General features: G+C 37.6%; 5 protein-coding genes across 7 annotated transcripts; 2 read left to right on the top strand and 3 right to left on the bottom strand.

Moving 5' to 3' along the window:
* Window positions 1-6,485: 6,485 nt before the first annotated feature.
* On the bottom strand, window positions 6,486-8,351 carry LOC128191423 (alpha-2 adrenergic receptor-like). The gene has a single exon (XM_052863477.1). The coding sequence runs from the start codon at window positions 8,349-8,351 to the stop codon at window positions 6,486-6,488; it is 1,866 nt and encodes a 621-aa protein (XP_052719437.1).
* A 292-nt stretch (window positions 8,352-8,643) lies between these two features.
* On the bottom strand, window positions 8,644-10,079 carry LOC128157369 (D(2) dopamine receptor-like). Its single transcript, XM_052819874.1, has one exon. The coding sequence runs from the start codon at window positions 10,069-10,071 to the stop codon at window positions 8,659-8,661; it is 1,413 nt and encodes a 470-aa protein (XP_052675834.1). The 5' UTR covers window positions 10,072-10,079; the 3' UTR covers window positions 8,644-8,658.
* Window positions 10,080-10,476: 397 nt separating this feature from the next.
* Window positions 10,477-15,694, bottom strand: LOC128157367 (proprotein convertase subtilisin/kexin type 5-like). Of its 3 annotated transcripts, none has more exons than XM_052819872.1 (4): window positions 15,563-15,694; window positions 12,787-13,609; window positions 12,417-12,671; window positions 10,477-11,027 (listed from the first exon to the last, which is right to left on the bottom strand). In XM_052819872.1, exons 2-4 carry the CDS (start codon window positions 13,532-13,534, stop codon window positions 10,576-10,578), a joined length of 1,455 nt encoding a protein of 484 aa, XP_052675832.1. In that variant the 5' UTR covers window positions 13,535-13,609; window positions 15,563-15,694; the 3' UTR covers window positions 10,477-10,575. The 3 variants fall into 3 exon arrangements, with proteins under 3 accessions (XP_052675832.1, XP_052675833.1, XP_052675831.1); XM_052819873.1 differs by having other exon boundaries at window positions 15,553-15,679; XM_052819871.1 differs by lacking the exon at window positions 15,563-15,694 and adding an exon at window positions 14,614-14,864.
* Window positions 15,686-16,792, top strand: LOC128191422 (uncharacterized). Its single transcript, XM_052863476.1, has one exon. It carries the CDS (start codon window positions 15,686-15,688, stop codon window positions 16,790-16,792), a length of 1,107 nt encoding a protein of 368 aa, XP_052719436.1.
* Window positions 16,793-17,716: 924 nt separating this feature from the next.
* Window positions 17,717-21,683, top strand: LOC128157370 (uncharacterized). The gene is made up of 4 exons (XM_052819875.1): window positions 17,717-18,393; window positions 18,546-18,678; window positions 21,105-21,255; window positions 21,387-21,683. The coding sequence occupies exons 2-4, from the start codon at window positions 18,571-18,573 to the stop codon at window positions 21,461-21,463; spliced, it is 336 nt and encodes a 111-aa protein (XP_052675835.1). The 5' UTR covers window positions 17,717-18,393; window positions 18,546-18,570; the 3' UTR covers window positions 21,464-21,683.
* Window positions 21,684-24,914: the final 3,231 nt, after the last annotated feature.

Below are 24,914 nucleotides of genomic sequence, written 5' to 3'. Positions count from 1 at the left end.
GAGTCCCAAATCAAGATGATGATCAAGATTTTCCATTGGTCAAGTTAAACCAATGACAGTCGCACTCTATCTTTTGTGATAACTACTTTCGAAGGAGATGCTAAACATTTTTAAACAATGGATAAAAGAAGTTGAAAAATATGGTGTTATGTCTTGGAAACAAGGTCATGAGATTCCCATGCTTGCATACATAACGAGCAAGGGTTCAATGGGGGATTATATTAAACAGGTTGGGACCAATCGCCTAAATAGGATATCATAGCTCGTTTGGGATATAATAGCCCAAATGGGATATAAATTTTATAAGTGCAAAAAATAAAAAAAATTTATTTAGAAATTTTTGATATAAATCCGCATTAATGTGTATCAAATGCAACAACTTTTGGTTAAGAAGTTCTTCTATATGTCTACAGTTGTAAGATTGATCCCCAAGAAGTTTTGGATATACTAAGGGGTCAATCTTTATAATAGTACGGTTACAGAAAAAGTTGTTTACCAAAAGTTATTCAATTTCATCTATTCTAATGCGGATTTATATAAAAAAAATTCAAGATCAAAGATTGTTATTTTTTCCTAATTTCCTTTGGTCCTAACCTGTTAAAAGGTATTTAGATGAAACAGATGCGTCTGAAGAAATCCCATCTTGGAACAATCTTAAGGAATCCCTAAAATAGATTTGAAGAAATAACGGATTCCCAACACGCGTTAGTAGTAATGCTTGGGGTAAAATGCTGACGATGGACCCTCCACTTTGGAGGGTCCAGAGTGGAGGGGGTGGAGTTTGCATGATGTGTCAATCTTAATTAAGAGTCCGTTTGATCTGTCATTCCAGTTATGTTATCAGAAACAGAATGGGGCACAACAATGTTTTATTTATATGACTTTTAATATAAAACTCCCCGCCCCTAATTGACGAATGGTGTTCATAAGTTCTACACAAGATCATCTTCCCAAGTCAAGGGTTTCTGATCCGCACCTCTTCTCTGTGGGGAGCAGAGTTGACCGAAAACGCTTGGCTAGCGAAAATGACACAAGATATACTTTGTAAAAAATATTACAGCTTCATTATTGCTGATCATGAAATGGACAACATGTTTAATATTTATAACAGCTTATGAATTTTATTCTAGCTACAAAATGAAAGTCAAGTAAAAATAATTAATTTATTGTTATACATGTATTACAGTTCCTTAAATTGTCCCTATGTCCTGAAGATAATTGTGCTGAAATTTCTGAATGCATTATGGCATGGCAATACATTTCAAACAATGGACATTGTCTCACAACAATCTGCATTCAGATGGTAATAAGTATTTTGCAACAAAGTTTGAACTCTTGGTGACTTGGAATTTGGACTCAGATAATCTCTCAACATTGAGGTGAGTTAACTTCCTGTTCCCAGTCTCAATGGACTTAGAATAATTGTTACACAAACATAGGGTAAATTACGTTTCCTGGTAAAGTTCATTTGAAGTTGCTAAAATCATTAAATTTTAGGACCCACCCTGTCCCCCTTTTTTTTTTTTTTAAATTTCTAATAAACAACCAATATGTTTTAGCTATTAGGTGCATGATGAAATTGGAATGACAGATCAAACAGACTCTTAGTTAAGATTGACACACCAAGTTCCACCCCCTCCACTCTGGACCCTCCAAAGTGGAGGGTCCATCGGCAGCATTTTACCCCAAGCCGCGCAGGCTTTGTAATGCGTAGGACTCGACAAAATTCAAATGAAAGTGTTCAGTTGTTCGCTAATAGACTATTACATCGCGGAAGACGCCTACAATAAAGACAGACTAAATGATCCTTTGGTACAACAATATTTTGTGACGGGTTGACATTCGACTACCTCAAATTGAAAGTTCTGCGAAAAAACCCTAAAGATTTAGAATCCCCAATTCAAATAGCAATGCGAAAACAAAACCTGAGGCAAAGGCCAGCGATAAGAGGGTTAAATATGACAGAAATTGTACAAAGTAATGACAACGGACGGACTCATCCAAATTTTGATATTATTTTTCCATTATTAAAGGGAAGAGCAGATAATCTTACTTCAGTAGAAACAAGGCACATAGAACCAATGAAAATTGACCATGCGCAAAATAGTAGGTGTTTTAAATGCAACAGACTGGTGATAGGGCTCGATTTTGTCCTTAAAAAAAAACAAAAACAAAAGTCAGATCCCTTCCTCAAATGAATAAACGACTCAGTCAAACCAAACCCTTACATAACATAGAGCAGAATCCTCGCTCACTAATTGTGATAAAGTAGGTAATGTACGTGCAGATTGTTGGAGCTTGCATATGTATCAGAGAGCGCAGCAACAATTAATTGTCAAGGCCGAACATATGATTTTAGACACCAAGTAAATGAGGGACCTCTCAAAATTTCAAACCTCCCTCAAAAACAGGAAAACTAAGACGTTCTTTCTTCGTTGAAGCCCAAAGAAAGAACTTTAAACAAAGACCTTCATATATAATTAAGTTTACTAACAACACCAGTATGAAATTTAAGGCTTAGGTAGATACATATGCAGCCGTATCTCTAATTAGTGAGAAAATGTATGATAATCAATTCCCCCGTCGGCATTCCCTCTCTACAAGCAGCAAATGGTAATTCATTAATTCCGATAGGGTATATATATAAACATCTCATCTAAGATTTCAGGATTAACTTTAGACCACAAACTTAATATGACAAACCGAAACACGATTCTCGGTCGTGCATGATTGGCTCAAAAAAACAATGTTCGTTTATACTTTGATCTTGGACTCATGCGTATTGATGGCAAAGTATACGCGGAGGATTTACACATCTCAACTATTGTAAGAACACCTAAGAAACTTATTATGAGACCAAACACGGTGACCGTATTCTCTGGAAAAAAGTGACTTGATTGAAGTGAACCGCATAAACAACAGCTGTATTATGGAAGATCCAAACATTAATATATTAATCGTTATCTGGTGCATAAATATGACATAGTCTGGTATAAATTCAAATATGTATTACATACATGTGACTGTGCAAAAATCGTCTGTTTCTACAAGTATTTACTTAATAAGTACATTTCCATTTTAACATGAAAAATGTATTTTCCCTTGAAAATGTGAACAGAGTCACTTAAATCACGGACATCCGTTGAAAGCGCATTCCATTCATCAACAACAGTAGGAACAAATGAAGATTTATACAATTCATTTATACAATACATTTTGGTAAACAATAATTCTGTGCATTTCTGGTAGTATAGTTTGATGCATTTACACGCTTGTTTAAAAAAGTATCCTTTACATAACTGGTTACGGAGTAAGTTACATATTGCCGTCCAAAAAATCTTTGTTATAAAACAAAAATGTCGTTTCGATCAGAGGTCAGCCATGATGTGTTATTCCACATTAAGCACTAAATTATAATGAAAAATAAAATAGGTAAGAAATTTCTTTTTTTTCTGGAAACTGGCATGATACATGATACATGTACAGAGATGACCTATGCGATGTGTTCCGTCGACTTTTAGCATAAAAGATTTATAACCGTAAAATACACAGACCTCGGTCGAAAATGTGAGGGACAAGTAGTGATGACCAGGTGGAAGATACCAACATGTGTACTGTTGTGGTCTTGTCTGAACAATAAGTGAATACTGAGATCTAAAGATATACGAGGGTTATTAGAAAAGTTCGCGGACAAAGTGATTTACAGCAAAATAACTTAAATCACAAAATGTACTTTGTAGGATGACGTATATTTTATTAAATGACTACCAATTAAAAATAAGTATGCAAATCAAAGTACTGAAGTACTGACGGGAGTTGATTTTATCGATTATCATTTATTTTAAAATCAATTTATCTTGCATAGCAATTAGTTTCTTGTTTGTACTTGAATTACGCGCTTTTTTATAATATGAATTTTTAGACTTTTCCGACAAGAATTTCGGGGAACCCCATATGAATCATGTTGTGCAATATTTAAAGATAGATTTCAACTACTAGTATGTATTAGTTATCGAAACAATTCTAAAAATTGTATGGATCCAAGCACTATTGATATCGAACTCTAGTCTCGTTTAACTAGACGCTCGGCTGTCTCCGTTAATATCCGACAAGCAAGAGAGCCCCCCCCCCCCCTGCTTGTGACAGATTTACGGAGACAGCCGAGCGTCTGGCTGAACGAGACTATATTAACTCTGGCGTAGGAATTCACGGGACTACAGAAATATTTTAATTGTTCATAGTATATAAAATTTGACTATTTTCAAAGTGTTTAAAGATAAGTTTCCATGAAAAACAATGCTTCAGGATACATTACATCGATTTTTTTCTATTATTTTCAAGAACTTAGTCTTGTCAGCGGTGATGATTTGTGCTTAGGTCCAAACACTGTTTCACTTTCGGTTTGCCAGAGTAACTGCTTAGGAGAGTTGATTAAAATCAACTCCCAAAAATCATATGAAGTTGTTTTCAAAAGATACAACAATTTTTATTTTGCATGAATTGGATCTACGGAGCATCATTCCATATTTCCACGACGTCAGGTGACGTCAAACTACTTAAAGGCAATTTAAACCTGTCATTCTTTTTCGAAGTAAACACCTTTTAGTTCAAACACTTTTCATGCCATTAACCCATTTATAAAACGCATGTTCACACAATTATTTGTCAAATTTTTGTATAATGTCTTTTGTGTCATATCGTAGATCATTTAGGTCCAAAAATCTCTGTTCAAGCAGTTTCGACTTCAGATAAGGAAATAAAGCGAAACCCATAGGCGCAAGGGGGTCGGGATGCTGCAAGAGCTCAAGATATCAGTATTTCCATTTTCAAACCTTCAATTCCAATTGTGATTCCAATTGTAAACCTTTATCCTATAAAAATAGTAGCATCTAAGAACCTTTTGGTCTCCATCGGAGATTTTATCTGCGTGCACACAAAATTTAATGACGGCCCGGTGCATCAAGGTGTCCATTTACGTTACTGTTTTAAACTCATTTTTCTAACGTTTTTCTAACGTTGGTCGTCCATATTTGGCGATAAACAGTCAGATATTCTTTGATTTAATTCAAACTTTCACAAAATGACCTTCAAAAGTTATTGTGATCTCATATGAAATATCGTTTATTTTTATGCGCTTAAACTGTTTTTCTTTATAAGGAAAAATGCGTACAAAATATAAAACAATTAAAAACTGACATGCTCCGTGAGGCATATCTTATCAAAATAATTAATCTGTATATTTTTAAGGTGAATTTAAAATAAACAAATTTTTACATATTTCTTAGAAAATACGCCAAGATTAAGTATTAAAAGTTTCGCTGGTATCATGCGAATAGTCCGCTCACAGTCGAACTTGTCCGGTCTGCGAACTTTTCTAACAACCCTCGTACATAGTAGTAGAGAGACACGCGCATGGGGTTTAAAGAAATCAGAAAACCTCACGACTTTAAATGGAAGCATATACTGTACATGTCTACTAGGTTAATATCGCACGACTTATTAGTCTACCGTAATATCAACAAATAAATACCCCACTTAACACCGCCCTGTGACGTGGCGGGGTTAATCTCGCTGGCCACTTGCCCGACATAAACTCTCAGGTCACCTGTTCCCGTCAGTTCAAAGTTTGTTCTGTCCAATGGATACCAAGATACTAGTATATAAATACCGAATGTCCTCTGTAAAGATTGCATTAGATCGACACGATTTTAGCTCAGTTTGCTGGTACTTTTTCATGTTTAATGTCTTGAATGGTCAATATGGATGTTTTTAATGCTTTGTCAAAATTTGAAATTAAAATATCGAGATAGAACCGAGTAAAAGAGGTTAAAATTTGTAAACAAGGCTTGGGTTTTGTTATTATAAACTTATGTGCTGTATTGGAGTAAGTTTTAATTAATCCTTTTAATCTATGCTTTTTGATGATGAAATTATTTATGAACAAATTGAATAAGTTTATCTTGTATGCCAACAGTAAATGGTATTTTTTTTTAACTTTACCTTATTTGTAAACAAATATAAGACTTTAGCTTTTGAATCTCGCTTGTCACTTACTTTTTAACATTGATATTTTGGTAATTCATTCAAAATACATAAGTTTACCATTTAATACATGAAAATTAATTAAAATTGTTCATCCCCAAGTTTTTTAGTTGATGACACTGTATATATAGTGTGATATTGGTTAAAATATGATACGCTTCGGTGTGCAGGGACCTAAAGGATGCAAACTCTCGATGTAATATAAGTTGTGAAACTGTTATTATCTGACTAAAGTACTATAATTGCCAAAAAAAAAACAAGAAACAATTTGGATATTTATTCTACATATAGGACATAGTCAACGTCGAAGGAAAATGTTATGAAATTATTTTTTTTTGAATATGATTCAAATTCCATGCACCGGTGTGAATATATAAAAACAACTGAATGATAAATAAAAATTGATTTTTTAACAAGATTAAAATACACATGCATGTCAGAGTTTAAACAAAATCTAACGCTTGGTCACTATCTTCAATTTCAAACACGTGAGCCATTTTGGAAAGTCGCCGATAATTCATTTGTTTGTTTACGATCGATTTCAGCTTCCCTCTGTTAAAAGAGGTTCCATTTGAATTACCGGAAGGGGCGGGATCATCATCCTCGGGAATTGGCTCAGTGACGACAGTGTTGTTGGTACCGTAATTCTGGGTAGCTAACACTGCGGCCGCCGGGGAGACCCCTTTCTCTGCCAGATCGACGTCCCTAGACGTGACGACAGCAGGGGAGGGGGCGGAGTTTGAGGGGGTGGGTGACCAATCAGCTGACAGTGGGCGGACGGCCGGAGGCACTTTACCCGCGGAAGAAGCATTGACAAACGGCTGGCCTCCTGACTCGGTTTGAGATGGCTTTGGATTTTCAGATGTACCGGAAACGTTAGCTTCTTGTTTGCCATCAGTTTTCGGTGGTTCGGACTTCGGTTTCAATTTTCCAAAGGCCCCCAAAGCTCCACCGCCTGCTCCTTTCTTATTCTTGACTTTCCTCAGCCATTTGTTGGCTGCCATATGTGTATTGAGAGTAGCGTCCAGCTTTTTCTTTCCCGGGGTCTTAAACATGGCTTTGTCGATCTTGGTCATAAAATCTGAGACGGACTTTCTGGCTACATTCGCCTTTTCTATCACATTCTCTGGCATTGTTTCTTTGTACCCTTTTCGGTAATTTCGATTATGCGCGAGGTAGATAACAGGCTTCAAACAATAACTGACCATGAAGAAGATGACAGTTATGCTATAGTACCCACCCCAAATGTCCCCCGAATCAAAGAAGTCGGCAATATTGATGGCGAAGTACGGTGCATGGCATACAAACATCGCCACCCATACAATAATATACGTCACCATCATATGTAGATTCGGGTCACCATTGTCCTCCTTCAAAGAGAACAGCTTGGTGACTTTGGTTTTGTTCACAGCTTTCTTGATTTTCTTACGAGCCGCCATTAGCGCTAGCTTGTTTTTGGGAGGTTTACCCCCTCCCCCGCCGCTGGCTGACGCTCCGATTCCCGTCGTAGACACTTTCCGTTCAGAGGTTGATGAACTGTTGGTCTTAGTCTGGGAGAGAAGAGCGCCGAAGCCCCCGCTACCTCCTGCTGATTTACTCTTGTCGCCCGGCTCCTCCTTTATAGAAGTAATGCTGTTCTTTTTGTCATTGTTTGCTTTTTCCGCTGCTTGTTTTTTAAACCTGAAAATCTTGACAATGCAAACAATGCACACAATTAGAGATGCGACCATCCCCAGCACAATGACGATAGACGTGTAATAGATGTTATCATCCAAATTAACGGCACAGGCTGCGTGATAGAAGTTGTAGGAGATGGTTAGCCAAGGCGAGGCCGACACACCAGTGACAAGCAAAGTGAAGACCCAGACCAGAGCCGACAGGAGCGTCACCACGCGGGAGGAAGTGAACACCTTGGCGTACAGGTTCGTGTTGGTAATCTTCACCATTCTCTCCACAAACATCACAGAGAGAAGACCGAAGGTGACAAGATGAAACCAGAGGATGAGCCCGCCGTGAACGTAGCAAAAGTAGTCGGTGAAGTACCAGGTCTTGGAGAAGGCTGCTACCATGGAGGGCAGCAGGATGAGGGCCACGGCTAATAGGTCCATCACCGACAACTCCAGGACGAAGCGGTTACACGGGTACTTCATCATATCCCTCTTCTTCAGCGTGACGATGAGCAGGATGTTGAGGGAGCAAGAGACGATGACAACAATGAGGATGACGGTCCCCAGTAAGTAGGGTAGCACGCCGTCCTGGAACCACTTGAAGAACGACCCCCCGAACGAGCTGACGACGGACGACGACATCTTCACGAGGGTGGATGACGGCGCGACGAGATGCTGGAAGATTCCGCGCTATTACATAGTCCATATACTGTTCTGTTTAGAAATCTGTTTCACATTCTCGAGTCGTTTTACGTGGCGTAGGAAATCAGACTGATTAACGTTCAAAATTAAATTAGTGAAAATAATTTTGGTTCTAATCAGCTAACATGTTATAAACCGATTAAGGTCAAGTTTTAATACTTTCAGTAATAACTATGTTCTCTTATTATTAGAAAGAGGTCACGATCACAATTGATTTAAAAATTCATTGTACGAGATTAAGGACTCGTTATTTCTCAATAATGGGAGTCCTTGCATCGTCTCCCATTTTAAGGAAGATAACTCCATCCACCTTTCTGGCTGTTTTAGATAGAACTCTCTTGGCTCGGATCGCCCTCGTCCTTAAGCTCTCGGGAACGGCGTCTGAAGTTGCCTTCCTGAATAGATGGTTGTGTGACATAAACACTATGGGCTTTATACAGTAACTGATGTCACTTATGATCAGAACTATAGAGTACCACCCTCCCCAAATGTACGTGGTATCATATACATCCAGGTAACACACTATGACGTACGGAAGCCATAAGATAAACACAATACCCAGGATCAAAACGTAGGTGGCGGCCAGGTGAAAGTCTACCTGCTCCATTGACCTTTTGTACACCGTCGAGGCAACCCGCCTCGTTTTAAGTCTGGTCTCATCCCCACTCACCCCACCCCTGATTAAATCTTTCCTCATCTCTTTCTCGGAGCGAGTCGATTGCGACCCTGGTATCGGAGACACACTGTTCCTGGAGTTCGGTCTCTCGTTTATTGGGGATGTCACCGACATTCTATCAGGAGAAGAAGAATTCGGCTGTTTGACCTCGATTTCGGCGGCCGTCAGCGCCCTGTTCACGTTTTCTACCTCTGGTACCGTCTCATACTCATCACTGACGATTTCCCCGAGTTTTATATTTTCCGTGGCTCCGTTTTCCCGACTCTTTCTTTCAACTTTTACATTGACATTGTTCACGTAAGATTTCAATGACGTCAGACTTTTAAGGATTTCTTTTCTCTGTAGGAAGGTTCCGATACAGAAGAGAAGTGCCACGAAAGTAGGAAGAAACATTCCGAAGAAGAATATCAGGTTCATGTTAATGGTATTTTTACTGTGCTGGAGATTACATCTGTTTTGGTAGGAAATATACTTAAGAGTTCCCCATCCTGCGGTAGGTAACATACTTCCGGTGAACGCCAATGCCCACGTCACAACAGAAATAATGACGCAAATACAGGTATTTCCAAAGAACCCGTCGTAAACGCTCGGATTGTTCATTTTCACCATCCTCTCGGCACACAGGAAAGTAAGAAATATAAACACACATATGAAGCAGGTCGTTCCTATGGCGCCGGAAATTTGACAAAGTGCGTCTGACAAAACCCAGTCTTTAGCGAACGACGTAATGATGACCGGAAGTAGAAGAAACGAGTAGGCGACGAAGTCCAGCGCCACGAGCTGGAGGAACAGGTGTTTACAGAGAGACGTGATGCGCTTCTTTCGAATGGCGTGGATCGTCAGACTGTTCAAAACAAATCCACACAGAAAGACACACAAAAGAACAGTTCCGGTAATTATGGGTAATACATCTTTCTCCAGCCACAGGAGATACGGGCCGCTGAAAGCCGCCACAGTGTCAGCGAGGCTAGACGCGTTAGACATCGTCCAAGGGTGGGTAATATATTGATCATGAACTGTGTTGAAATTGTCTGTATATGAAACATGTGAATCCCAATATGTATCGACTACCTGATACTAAAATTTACTTTTCTATAAAGGGAGATAATCTACTATCAAAACATCTGTTGTTCGTTTAAAGGGAACAAGTAGATCAGCAAATATTTAAAACCAACTTATATTTAAAATGTCCCAGTTAGTTTCCATTAAAGTTAAACAAATTTCGTAATTATTGAAGTCATATTCATAACTTTGGTCACAAATTTTGATATTAATTTTTCAACAACTTTTAAATATAAAGAAAGTTGCCGTACTGATGAAGGATATACATGTATTTATTACTTTGATGTTAACTTTTTAACAACTTTCAAGGATAATAAAACCTTGGCATATATTTATTCAAGCAAATTTATTTCTTTAAATGAGTTTTAAAATGACACACTCATAACTTGGTCCTTGATTTTACAGTTGAGACTGGGCGTTGTTTAATTACCAATCACTCCAAAATTCTAAATCCATCACGTCAACAGTCCCCATGGAGCGGGATTTCGGAACCCTGGCATTTCCGGCAGGATATGCATATTCAGAGACATTCCGAAAGTCCGCTTTATGGAAATCCGGATCACTGTTGTACTTAGGATTCGAAATCTTATAGAGAGCACCAAGATCGAAACAATCTGTGATAGAATTGGTCGAGAAGAGGGTTGGTATGGAGACTGTTTCAGCGTTAATCTCGCTATTGACTTTTCTTTTTAAATTTTTGCTTTTTTTATTGAATTTTGTCACTAGAACCAAAGTTATCCCTATTAATAGAAATGAGATCACCAATGTTACGACTGAGATGACGACAGAGTCGTGAGTAGACTTGTCGGGGAGCTGTGAGTGCTCAGTCTCAGTGTTGAGTTCAGTCTCAAAGTCGAGTTCCAGTGGTTTTTCATCATCTAAGGAGAACATAGAAACACACTGTGATAATAATATAAAACACACTGCACATGTGATAATGATATAAAAAAACCCGAAATGATAAAATATTTATGTATTTAGTCTCAGTGTTATATCTAATACATCTTCATTAAAGCTACTTGGTCCGATATCGTAGAAAATTCTATATACGCAATTAAACGATGGTTTGCATAGCATGTGCATTATGATAGGCATTGCAGTAGTTCTATATTTCAATTGGATAATAATATCTAAAATTTGTTTACAAAACAAACTTTACATACATGTACAAGGGTTTCTCTTTATTTCGCCCCTTTTTAAGACCCCGACCCCCCCCCCCCCCCCCCCCCCCCGAGACTTTGAGGCGGGTAGGATTTTAATTTACGACTTTCGCATTTGTTATTAAGCGTGATTAAGGAAATAATATTTCAATATAGAAAAACCCTGTGAACATTTTTGACTTATTTGTCTAAAATTTGTTTTGTTATCAACCGATGCATAATATGCGGGTTGAAAAACCCAATCAATCGGGGGACGAAACCAAACGTTCTCGGTTTTAAACGCGCCCATGATGCATTTGCTGTGCATGTTTGGGTGTTTTTTTTGTGTTCCACGTTTCTATCTTTGAAAGGAGGTGATTTCTACTGGATAAATAGGTGAAAGTCTATAACATTTATAAGATAATTGTGTTGTATGGAACATTATTGATACTGTAAAACCAAAACAAAAAAACCCCGGACCAAGCAGCTTTAAAAGAACAGCGGATACAAAATTCGTGAAATGTAAATAATGTGAATTGAAACTATCTTTTATGTCAAATGCTAAATAATCTAAAATTGGAACATAATTCGGAAACCAGCGATTATATTGGACCCTTCGTAAAAACATACCGAAAAGTAAAGGGTTGGGGTCAATCGCAACTTCTCGGGCCTTTCCGGCAAGCTCGGAAAAACACCTCGAACGTATTACCTAGGCGTCCATGACAGCCCCCTTTATATAAAACTTGATATAAACACAACACATTTTACGATCTGTTGAGATGTAAGCTAGACTTCATTAAAGTAAATGATATACCCTTAAATATAACACAGAAACGACTTATAAGGCTGTCTAGCCGATACTTATTTTAATGGGAAGCGACTCCATTTTGTATAACATTCTAACATCCGGTAATGTTAATACATTCGAGGTGTTTTTCCGAGCTTGCCGGAAAGGCCCGAGAAGTTGCGATTGGGGTTGGGGTAAAAAATAGATCTTTATGAAAACTGTAACAACAACAAAAATCCGAGTAACAGAATCAGAAAAGCAAGCGAGTATATATGTAACCGGTTATTAAAAACTTAAAGATGATGTGAATAAGATGCTAACATCCGATTATAATCACAAACCCAACTTTGACCCAATCCGAAAATCTGAAGTTGCCGGCGGAAAGGGCGGGGTCGAGTCATCTTTTGATACAGATTTTAATGGCGGGTCTTCGGGTGAAGGTCGTTGATAATGGTGGTCATATAAAGGTGTCAGCGGCATGCAGATCCGGCTAGCATTTGTAGATTGTCGACATTCGTCTACTTCTAGGCCTGTAGAATTCGGGGGACAGGGCGAGCACATAGCACAATTGTGGGATGACGACAGGCGGAAATACCCTAAAGCATAAATTACCAAAACCTTAAACAAGTGAAGACAGTCAGTAATGCATGGTACCTACTGTAATTCAGTCGATTTTTCGAAGTAAAACATTTTATGTATCAGATAACAAACCTGGTATGCATGGTCCACATCTCGTGTCATGTGTTATGTTACACGCTTGAACGATGAGTTCATGTGGACCACATCGCCGACACGTTTTACAGAAAGTTAAAAAGTGCTGATCTTTATCCATAAATCTTCCAGCTTCACATGGAACACATCGACTCATAGAGCGGTTATGAACGGACTTGTAAGTACCGGACGGACACCTGTCACAATCTATACCAGAGGGACAGCGAGCACATTTAGTATCATGACGTATCGTACATTTCTTTCTGACGTAATGACCTGGTTTACACTTGGAGCATTGTCTACACTGTGTGTCTTTGCTTCCTCTGCATTTTTTATAAATATATGTATGGCCTTTACGGCATTTGGTACACGGTCTACATTGAGTATTAGTTTGATTTGAGCACTTCCGGTGGACAAAATGAGACGGCTTGCACCGTTTGCACGGCTTACATACGGTATTATGTGTTGCAGAACAATTAGCCTTCGTGAACTCGTCCTCCCGGCAAACAGAGCAAGGCTTACATCGGTGGTCAGGTGTCGTATGGCGGCAATCCAGTTTACAGTTCAAGTCGACAATGTCGGCACACCTGATATGATGAACACTTTTTAAACACTTCCTACAGCCCCGACATATCTTTTCTTTACGTGTCAGTCTCACAAACGATCCTGGCGGACACTGGATACATTTTGTTTTGACTGACTTTTTACACAGTGACTTGTTTAGACATTCTCGGCACTGGGTGCACATGTCCTCCGAAGTATTTCCCGATCTCTGGAGACGGCCGTCCAGTCTGCATTCTGGTACTTGTATATTGGTAGTTTTCTACATAAAAGGAGATACAATGAATGATAATAAGCAAGTTATAATATACTAAAAATGAGAGATTTGGTTGGCACTAGTGTTACATTAAAAGTCTAACATCAAAAGCTTTTAAACTTATCAATGACTATCTCTAGATAAGTTTAAAATTGTCAAAATCAAAGACGTTGCTGATTTTGATGTCTAGATACATTCGGGATAAACTGGATGCAGCTTGTACATGCAGGAAACAGCGATTACAGATTGTGCTGTTGCGATGGCGGGTTTAAGGCGGCGCTCACCCCCCCCCCCCCCTCCCCCGACTAAGATTGTAAAAGTTTAGAAAGTTTTTAATAATCATATTGAATGACAGTTCGGACACTGTTATTGCTTATATGTGTCAAAGTATTCTTCATTATTAAACATGAATGTCGAAAGATAATCCTCTTAATTACCCTCGTCAATCCTACACAATACCTAACAAAATAGACATGATAATCGTGTATATAAATTAAATTCATAAAACAGATAAATTCATAGCTTCTCACCAGATAAAGGAGTCACTCTAAAAGAGTCAATTTAAAAAAAAGAAGGTTATTTCCGTTATACAGATACATTTATTTCTGCAAGCCAAGAGCTAATGTGGACTTTATTCCAATTCTTTGACTCTACAGATCCTGAAACAATGTCTTCTATAAAGGCTCACAAAATCTCTAGATCTCAAAATCTCAATACCGGGATCTCGCCTCTCACCAAGGCATCGCATTCTGCCTTCTAGTGGCCTTAAGACGTCACATAAATCCCCTCCCCATCCCGCCAAATGCTCATCTATAAAATCAACTGGCTAACTTAAGAGCACATTGTAAACACATACATGTACATGTACTACAATGCTGTATCAATAATGTCTTTCTACTTATAAGTTCTTAACTATTGTATTAAGAGTACAATTTGACACAGCTACAAAATATAAAACGTGTCAATAACATACGTTTTCTGTTACATAGATATGTATCTGCGTTACCTACCATGATTTCAGCTTTCAAGAGGATACATAACGGGAGTAATACTAGAGAACTGGTCAGGTCCATTACAGAGCATGACGAACCGAAATACGACAACAGGGATGTTTTCATGGAATTTCCAAATGAACGCGAGCTATTTTTATCATTTCCGCTATTTTAAAATTCATTTTTGTCCGAGTTATTCTTAGTACGAGGAATGAGTCAGAGTAATTTTGCTTGTGCTATTTAAGCACGAAATCGAGGGAAGGGGGGGGGGGGCGGACTCCACCCCCCCCCCCCCCCCCACGTTTTCTCGCAGCAAACATTTTTCTTATATTTACTATAAAGAATTGAATTATCAGAGAGTTGGTCCCCCACTTTTTGGGAAGCATGTAAAAATGTGAAGTGAAATTAAGGGTTTTAATGACTTGGAAGTTGTCAATGTTATAATTTATTTGATTTCCCCCTTTTTTGTTTGTTTTACTTATCAGTATTTTTTTTTTGTATGAGTAAGTCCCCATCCCATCCACTTTTCAAAAACGAAGCTACGTGCCTGTTTAATAAAGTATCGATTTTTTAGACATTTTGGTTTTTTTAATAAACACATCTTTTGTGTTGCTATTTATATATTATCTACTGTAAATTTACACTGTCATTGAGAATTAAATTTTTACGATTTTTGAAACACAAAATTTATTAAAACTATTAGAACTTAATATTAGGGATTCAAATACGAAATACCTTTTTGAATAAAGCTTGAAAGTATGACAATGCATTTTATCTATAAATCAGAGGATTAAAAAACCATAACAATGAAATAACAATACTACTGATGCAAATTTCCAAGAATTACGCAAAATATTTCCCTGTCGCGTTAAAGCCACGATATCCTGTTTTGTACACGATGTATCAAATTACACAAACAAGTTAAAAATTTAAACCCCATGTAATTTTATCAATCACCTGTAAATACCTATGTGAACGAGCGTGCAGTATATCTAACTTTGGTGAAGTCCCTTATCTTTCCGCTTTCTACCCGAGTTTACGGCTTGTCTGTTATCATTGGGATACGAGAGTGCTAAGTGAAGGCTCTATAATGGCGTCAGAGGACACCGATGACCAGTTCGCGGAGGCCTGCAGTTCCTCGGGACTCCTCTGTATTCATTGTAACGAGGACGAGGTGAAGTGGGCGTGTAACGACTGCTCCCGGGAATTCTGTGACAGGTGTAAACGTATTCACCTGATAGCTGACGAGGAGACCCGGGACCACCATTTATACAGGTACGGAAGTAAGCGTGTGTCCGGCTCGAATGTTCCAGACGTTATCCACCATTCGGAGCTCTCCGTCAATGAAGCCCGTCCACCCAGGGTCAAATTTAAACCCGTTGTCGAGAGTCGTGTTTCGGAATTTAAGCCGAAGACGTCACTAGTCGAAAATAGCACCGTGCAACACATCAGAATAGTACCGAGGGGAAATGGCGACGCATGGCTGAAATGCGGGGCCATCTCAGAGGAGCTTGTATCACATGCTGCCGAAGGAAATTACCTTCAGAGAATACGCGCGGACAGTGTTATTCAAGATTTTGTTGTGACTTCAAAAAGAGAAATTATTTTCTCAAAAATACACAGTAAAGCTTTATGGATACACACAAACAAAGGTCAAATCAAACCAATGTTACAGTTGGAATTCTTTCCTAACTGTTTGCATCTGACGGCGGGGAATGATCTTCTGATATGCGCCCTGTCGACCCAGCAATGTCGGGGTAGCCCTCTAAGTAAACTCTCCCGATCATCACAAAAATCGGTCATCCAAGTGGATCAGGGCCTTAATCTAGGCGACGTTTATGACATGTCTCAATCTGCTAACGATACAATCTGTCTCGTGGAGAAAGGGGGTTGGGGCCCGGGGAGAGTTGTCGGACTTGATCAAGATGGCGGACGGGTGTTTGAATACAGAGGCCCATCGGGTTCCCTGAATCCGTCAGGAATAGCATGTGACGGCTTCGGATTTATTTATGTTAGTGACTGCGGCTGTCATAACGTACACGTGATCACTCAGACCGGAAAATTTCATTCCTTTTTACTTCCGCTGGATTCAGTTCTGCTTCCGGAAGCCATTGATGTTGGAGAAGATGGCGATCTTTGGTTAGGGAATGGAAATGGTGAAATCAAGGTTTATAAACTGGAGACGGAGGCTAGTTGAGAGGAAAAGAGAATATGAAATCAAAATTATGATTTGAAATGTGTTGACTGAGTGATGACGAGATGTGCACGCACTCACACCCCCATCCGATGATGGATCTACCAATTGATGATGCAGTGCACTGTATGGGAATCTTAAAAACTGACCGTTTGACTTTTTTGCTGCGGTGAAGAAAAATGATAATACAAAATGTGTTCAACCGGTGTTTAAAATTAAAAATATTGTAATGAGTATTTTGTTCTGGTTCGATTAGTTATAGTGCCAAATATTTACACTCTGAGATGTATAATATTTATTATTTGTATAAGTTACCTATAATTGTATTGTAAATACACCCGAAAATTGGTCTTTACAGATCATAAAACGACCATTCCGTATATGCAATGAATTTATATTTTACAGCAGAATATTGTGTTACCTTTACACTTAATAATCTCTTTTCCGACGCAGTGCGGACATATTTGATACCGAAATATTCTATAGTGGGTCAATCCAAAGATTGACAGACTTGTAGTTTTCAGTGCTCTCATAAACATTTTGGAGACAAAGTCAAACTACACCTAATGCAAGGTATCGAAGATTACAAGGAGTAAGATTTACAGCGTCTACAAAGCTTTTTTTTTCTTAAATGGAAACGCTGTATTCCGCTTTTATGTCCCACACTTCAACATGTAATGTTTTTTAAAAACTAAATCCTCAGTGGAAAATCATGTTTTAAACTTTCTTTTCACGCAAAATATTATGTCAAAACACATCAGTACAAACTCTAAAATTTAAAGTTCGTAACTATCTCAGTTTAGTAATTAACTACCAGTATGTTATTTTAATAGTCATTACAAAACAGATAATACAAATGTGATTAGAAAAAGGTTTTTTTTATTGCTTTTAAGATTATTCAAATACCTTTGAAAAAGTATGGATAATATGTTTTATTGAATATATCTGGGTCGAAATAATATTCATTTAGTAAAATTGAAAAAAAAAAATCCCAATTTTTCTCGTTAGTTTGCTCCCTCTATATACCGGATACCTTCTCGGGTTAGAGGATGCAGCTTTAGTCTTTAAAAACTTTAATTATCATTACATCTACCATTCTGAGAATGTCAGAGTGGCGGGCGTAACGATAATTAAAAAAACCCCAGAAACACAATCAAACAAAGGCCCTAAAAAGTATTTTAGTATACACAACAATTAAATATGTAAATATGCTTTATAAAAAGTGCTTTATGCGCGTTAGTTTTCGAACAAAACAAGTCTTCTCAGATACCTTTGAAATAATTCTTTCATTCTAAATCATAACCACGGAAATAGGTTTGAATAAGCTTAACTGGTTCACGTTGTTCGTTTCACAACGATTTCTAAGGAACAAAGATTGGTTAACTCTCAAACGTAGCTGCCTCTTTAATGAAATCAGTAAACTCCCGACTCCATCTGTGATGGTTGATTCAGAGGGTGACATAGAATTGGTCATTCAATGACACGAGAGTTGTTCAGACTGACAAGCATTGGTTTGATCCCGTATCAGCTTGACTCAGACCTATAGGTATATATACGGCTCCCCGCTACAGCAGTCCCAGCAACACCCAGTCAGCTGATAGAAGGTGAGTTGGTTTTTCATGCAACAATTTTTTTGTCTTTTATTTATATTCTGAAAAAAAAATAATAATAAAAGTACCGGTAACTATACAAGTCTTGTGTCGTTCCATGTCTGTTTACAATAATGTCAGAAAAGTGGGATTCTGTCTAATTTCAGGTTTATTAAACTTTACCATTTGGCCATGCAGTCCCAGACAGTCCTTGCCGTTTTGTTTTTAGCTAGTTTTACCGTTGCAGTGCCGCCAAGCAAATCAACCAAAGGCTGTAGGGGTTTCCTCTGGACATCCTGTGTATGTACATGTAGGCTGTAGGGGTTTCCTCTGGACATCCTGTGTATGTACATGTAGGCTGTAGGGGTTTCCTCTGGACATCCTGTGTATGTACATGTAGGCTGTAGGGGTTTCCTCTGGACATCCTGTGTATGTACATGTAGGCTGTAGGGGTTTCCTCTGGACATCCTGTGTATGTACATGTAGGCTGTAGGGGTTTCCTCTGGACATCCTGTGTATGTGCATACTGTGGAATCATTAAATTTCGTGGGGGCCAATTTTCGTGGATTGCTTAAATTTTACAGGTTCGTTGGGACGTAATTTCGTGTATCCTCTTAAACCTACAAAGGAAATATGACTTTATTACCCTAATTTATTAATTCGTGGAGGATGTTAATTTGTGGATGAGAGGTACCCACGAATTCCACGAAAATTGAGCCACCACGAAATCTAATGATTCCACAGTATATTATTTTTACTTTATTTACTCACATAGACCTCGGTACATGGACAAGGCAAAAATTCAACTTTTCTATGGAGTTCATTAATTTTTAGTGCTGTTTTATAGTTTTTTAGTCCTGAGATAATTTATCAAATTTGACCGGGTCCAAACCTGTACTGTGGTTAATTATATACATTGTATTAAAATGGTTGATAATTATATTGTTACTTATTTACCACGCGGTCTTTAAAAGACTATTAAAACTATAACTATTTCACATATAATTAAATGTATATAGATTGAATCTGATGGGATATTTGATAAAAGCTAGAACAAATTTTTCAAGAGTTAATTAAAGTCTATGGATACCCGTTGATCAGGCATCAAGGAGTATTATTTGTAAATAAATAACGACCGTAGGTTGTGCGTCTCTGTAGGCTAATTAATCATACTCTGGGCTTCATATGCTCGGTTTCAAACCTAAAATATTCTTAAACGGCAGCTAGCAGCGAACATTTTCGTCACAAGACTATCTCTTATATCTTCTGATAATCATCGGACAAAACAATATTCTGTCACAAAAGTGAAAGTATTTTTTAGCGAATAGGATTTAATCATGTCACTAAATATAGCGAAACCCATTTGAAAAAAATAGCTGGACCTCTAATTATATTATTTTAAGGAGGTTGGATTCTGCAATCAAAAGTCTTTTTTTCCAATTTTTTTTAAAATCTGCACACACAGCTTAATAACCAAAATTAAAAACAAAAATTAGCCTTAATTGGGGGGGGGGGGGGGGTGTTATATACTTTTTTCGGTGCTACGGTGCATTTAACATACCTTTCTGCACTGAAAGGGAATTTTACAGAAAAATTGCTTAGTCCTCAACTATTCTTAATCGGGATGGACCATGGCGTCAAAGAAGATGGGGGAATAAGATGGCGCAAATGCCCGTTCGGTTTAGTAGTGAAATACAATTTTGAATTTATGTTTCCCCAATTAAATCTATTCAAATATATTATCATAAAACTTTGAAAAGCAAAATTTCTAACTATAGTCAGTTTTTAATATATTTAACAAAAAATAAGAAAAAAAATATTGTCGGAAATTATGGTGGTATCGAACCCGTAACATAAAAACCCTAGATATATAAGGTTAGCTTATGCCAGGTGCTCTAACCACCGAGCCATTTCAGACACAACAAAGTGGGCTTTTTAAATATTATGTGTGACTAAGGTCACGAACTACCGTACTTGTATTATTTTTTCAAAACGTTCAATTGTTGGGATACAAAATGATATTTTTAATGTATAGTGAGTCATCTCTCCACGTTTTTGTTGATTGAAATCGGTTTGTTTTCCAATCGACCTTAATTAGACTATGAGAAAAATATGGAGCAAAGACCCACTCTATAAAAGAAAATGCCCTGAAGTTCTAAAAAATGACAGTATTTGCAGGTTTTGATACGTACACGCCTGTTTGAGTCAACATATTCCAAGTATTGAACATACCTATAGGTTAAAAATCAATAATTCGTTAAATATATATTGTTTTCAATGATTTAAAAAAAACCCATCAGATTTATTGATGCTTTAATTTTTCAGTAGCCTGTCCGACCGCGTATGGGCATTTTACACGCCTTATCCACCCATCTTCTTTCTATCTAAACTGTTGGTGGTGGGCCACATGAACAGATATCTATAAGGTCCAGTGTGATCAAATACGGTCGCGATCGGGCGTGATCAAATCTATCAAAAAGCCCGAAGGGCTTTATCAGATCTGGCCCCGCCGTCACCAACTTTCCTCAAGTCAATACTCAGCCTCAAATCTGAGGTTTGACCTCAAATTTATGCACTTTTCTTTAAAGGATTTGAGTTGAGGAATGAGTTGAGGAATTTGAAAATTTTGGTGACGGTGGAACCTGATCACTCTCGACCGTATTTGATCACCTCATAATACTCAAAGAATGATTCTTTCTTCCTTAATAAATGCTTGCTTGTTCCAGGATAAGAAAGTTGCATTTAACAGATTGAGCTGTTCCTTATCGGACTATGACGTCAACGGTGACGGGACCGTGAAAGTCTCCGAGTTCTTGACCACGGTTTCGGCGACCCAGGAGGTAGGGGAGGAGTTGTCCTCCCTGATCGATAAAGATAGTGAGTATCACTATCAAATACATTTGACCAGTGAAGTTTAAAATATTAAGATCGGAATAATCAGTTCTAAAACAATTGTGGCATACATGTACACGGTTGGTTTTACCATAACAGTTTATTATCTTGTGTAGATGATGGGGTGTTCTCAGAGAGAGAATTTACAGCAAGTCTTCCTGAACTCAGAAGCCGAGATATCGTCAACTGTTGAAGAAGTAACGTATCACGTTTATTTTGTATTTAAAATATGGAAGACCAATTAAGCATCAAAGTTTTTTGTGCACAATTTTTATATCTAGTGTTTACAAAATCTATGGGAAAATATTCTTACAGGTGAAATGTTTCATAATTCAGAGGAAATCCAAGAGAAGATTAAAACTTTGTTTTGTCAGTAAAAAGAAATCAAAAGGACTTCAAGGATATGCTGGTTTTTTTTTCATTTTTTAACGCAAAAAAAATTTAAAAAGGGGAAACGAGGCCAAAATATTCATGACGAAAAAGCAAATGAGGAAGTAGCAAATCGGATATTATTGAATATTAATACAATATTACAAAAGAATCACAATTTTATTTACCTATATTCAACCGTTTATCTCCTTAAACGCTCAAAAAGGTTTGAGATATGGTGTCTTTTATCGTTTTTAAGCATTTTTTAATATTTTTGTAGTGTGTGCCGTTCGAATATCTAAACGAAAAAGTGAGATAAAACCAACAGAAAATATGCAAAATTATGTCCACTAACAAATAGAATTATAACTTTGAATATTACAGCACTACCAAAAATATTTCAGTGAAAAACAAAATCTGAAAATTTGAGTCCGAATTTCCTCTGTTTTGCTAAAAGTTCAACTTTGTTTGAGCCTAATTCCATAAAATAGTAAAAAAATATCGAATGGTTTGGCAATAATATTCCATTTCATAAATATGTTTAGTGTTTAGAACAAATTTTACTCATGACATTGAACTTTATCGCAATCCGAATTTGAGAACTCAAACCCTGAGTAAACAAAGTCCTTAAGGTTACCACAGTAAGTTTTTAATGCAGAGTTTCAATCAATTAGTGCGCCAGTCAATCATTCAGTAGCCATTCACTTAGTCAATCAGTCAATTAGTGAGTGTATCCATTAGTCAGTCTAACCGTTACTCAGTGTGTCCTTTACTCAGTGGGTCCATTAGTCGATAAGTCAGTGTGTCCATTAGTCAGTGTGACCATTAGTCAGTGGGTCCATTAGTCGATTAGTCAATGTGTCCATTAGTCAATAAGTCAGTGTGTCCATTAGTCGATTAGTCAGTGTGCCTATTAGTTAATGTGTCCATTACTCAGTGTGTCAATTAGTCAGTGTGTTCATTAGTCAATTTGTCAGTCAGTCAAATAGTCAGTGTGTCCATTAGTCATTGTGTTCATTAGTCAGTGTGTCAGTCAGTCAATTAGTCAGTGTGTCCATTAGTCAATGTGTCAGTCAGTCAATTAGTCAGTGTGTCCATTAGTCAATTTGTCTGTGTCAATTAGTCAGTCTGTCCAATAGTCAACCAGGCAGTCAGTCCATAGAGTATAGAGAGTGAGCTGACGAATAAATCAAACAGATCAATACGGTTACACATTTTGCCCTTGCACAGAATAAAACAAGGAACAAGACACGCCAACAGAAACCAAATTGAAGGTTTTGTTGAGATTTTATTTACATTAAGAATCAAAACATACAAGTATCAACAATTTTTCAAGATATCTCGTCTCGTATTTTCCCAATCAAAATACCAGTATATCTAAGGTGTAGCTACATATGAAGCAGTTAGGGCGTTCCTTATTATGTAGTTTTACAATGACCACGGCCACCAAGCCCTCTTCTATTGTGCGCTATCACCATTCCATATTTCGACTTAAAATTACCCAAGCCTCTGAACTTCTATCAATAAGCCGTTAAATGTATGGGTATATCCCATCTATATGGTATTTATATATAGATAGGGTATACATCTCTCTCTTCCCCTACATTTAACGGCTTATTGATAGAAATTCAGAGGCTTGTGAAATTACGTGCATACTGTGGAATCATTAGATTTCGTGGTGGCTCAATTTTCGTGGAATTCGTGGGTACCTCTCATCCACGAAGTAACACCCTACACGAATGGATAAATAAGGGTAATAAAGTCATATTTCCTTTAGATAAAAAGAATACACGAAATTACGTCTTAACGAACCTGTAAAATTTAAGCATGCATCCACGAAAATCGGCCCCCACGAAATTTAAGATTCCACAGTATTCTTTCATCATACATACCAAGTTACATTTATTGTCAAAATCCTGTGATATAACCATTATGGCTGTATGTATATTCTAATTCTAGTATGATTATAACCGTCACAGATAAATGGCAGAAAGGTTAATAAATAAATAATAGTAAATCACCAATAGATAAGAAGCGTGTCCTATTATTTCCATCCTAAGTACAAAGTTTGTAGGAAAGCATGAATACTAGTATATCATCAGTAGATAGGTATAAATAAATAGTTGTAAATTTAGTAAATATCTTCACCCCTGAAGATAATTACATGTAACATCTTCTAATCCCCATATAACTATGTACAAAAGCACTATTTATCAACAGTAGACAACTAGTTTAACACAGGGTGTGGCCCTCCTTGCCGCTAGCACGTGTCGCCCTCGTCATCACTGGAGCTGGAACTGTTATGTAACTCTCTGATGACCCGCGACAGCACGTGCTCGTCCATCTGTCTGTCCTTGCCCCGCCTGTCGTCCGAGGATTCCAGGATCAGCGTGCCGATTCTGGAAATACTGAAGTTCTGATCGACCCAGCGTACGTTAGAGTCGTTCTTTCCGTCTGTAAAACAGGGAACATGTTAAACATCGACCACAGTGCTGCAACACCTAATCCATCAACAGTTATCTCCCTTCTCTCCACACAAACAACAGTGATTGACGTTGGAACATCTTCGCTAGCCAAGTGTTTTCGGTCCACTCCGCTCCCCACAAAAGGGTTTGTGAGGAGAGGTGCGGATCAGAAACCCTTGACTTGGGAAGATGACGTTGGAATGGAAAGTACTTTAACTTTGGGGAGAGATACAGCACAGTTTCACAAACAGAAGCCATCAAACACCAATTGCTTCAGATAGCGAACAATGTTGGATATGTATATCTCAATGTTTACATTTACATACATCTTTTAATTTCTTTTTAGTTATTTATTTTTAGTAGGTACAAAAAATGTACATCATTTTTTACCACCAGACTACTAAGTAAATATAGAAGGAAGGACTAATCTTCAACTTATGAGAATTAACTACAACTATATACGTGTGTTTGGCGACTGACTTCAGTCCGTGTATTCAAGGTTTTCAATGTTTCCCTAGCAGGACAATTTATTCAAACGCAGTCTAATGATAAATTCTTTGTTTGTCGTCACTCGTGGGTAAAAAAGTCCTTTTTTCAATATTATCTTTTCCAGTTTTATTTTTTGCAACTAACGCTCTAGCTGCAATCGGTAGAATCACATAAAATTATCATTTAATTTATTTGGTTTTGTTGAATTTTTTTTTGCACTCCTTCGTTTAGTATTTTTTCTTTAAAAAGTTGAGGTAAATTAAGAGTGAGCTTTACACAACTTTTACTTAGAATCTCTCTCTCTCTCTCTCTCACCAGTAT

The sequence above is a fragment of the Crassostrea angulata genome, chromosome 7 (assembly GCF_025612915.1).
Source record: "Crassostrea angulata isolate pt1a10 chromosome 7, ASM2561291v2, whole genome shotgun sequence".
In the NCBI taxonomy this organism is placed as follows: domain Eukaryota; kingdom Metazoa; phylum Mollusca; class Bivalvia; order Ostreida; family Ostreidae; genus Magallana; species Magallana angulata.
Note: the sequence above shows the minus strand (reverse complement) of the source record. Positions and strands in the feature narration are given on the sequence as shown.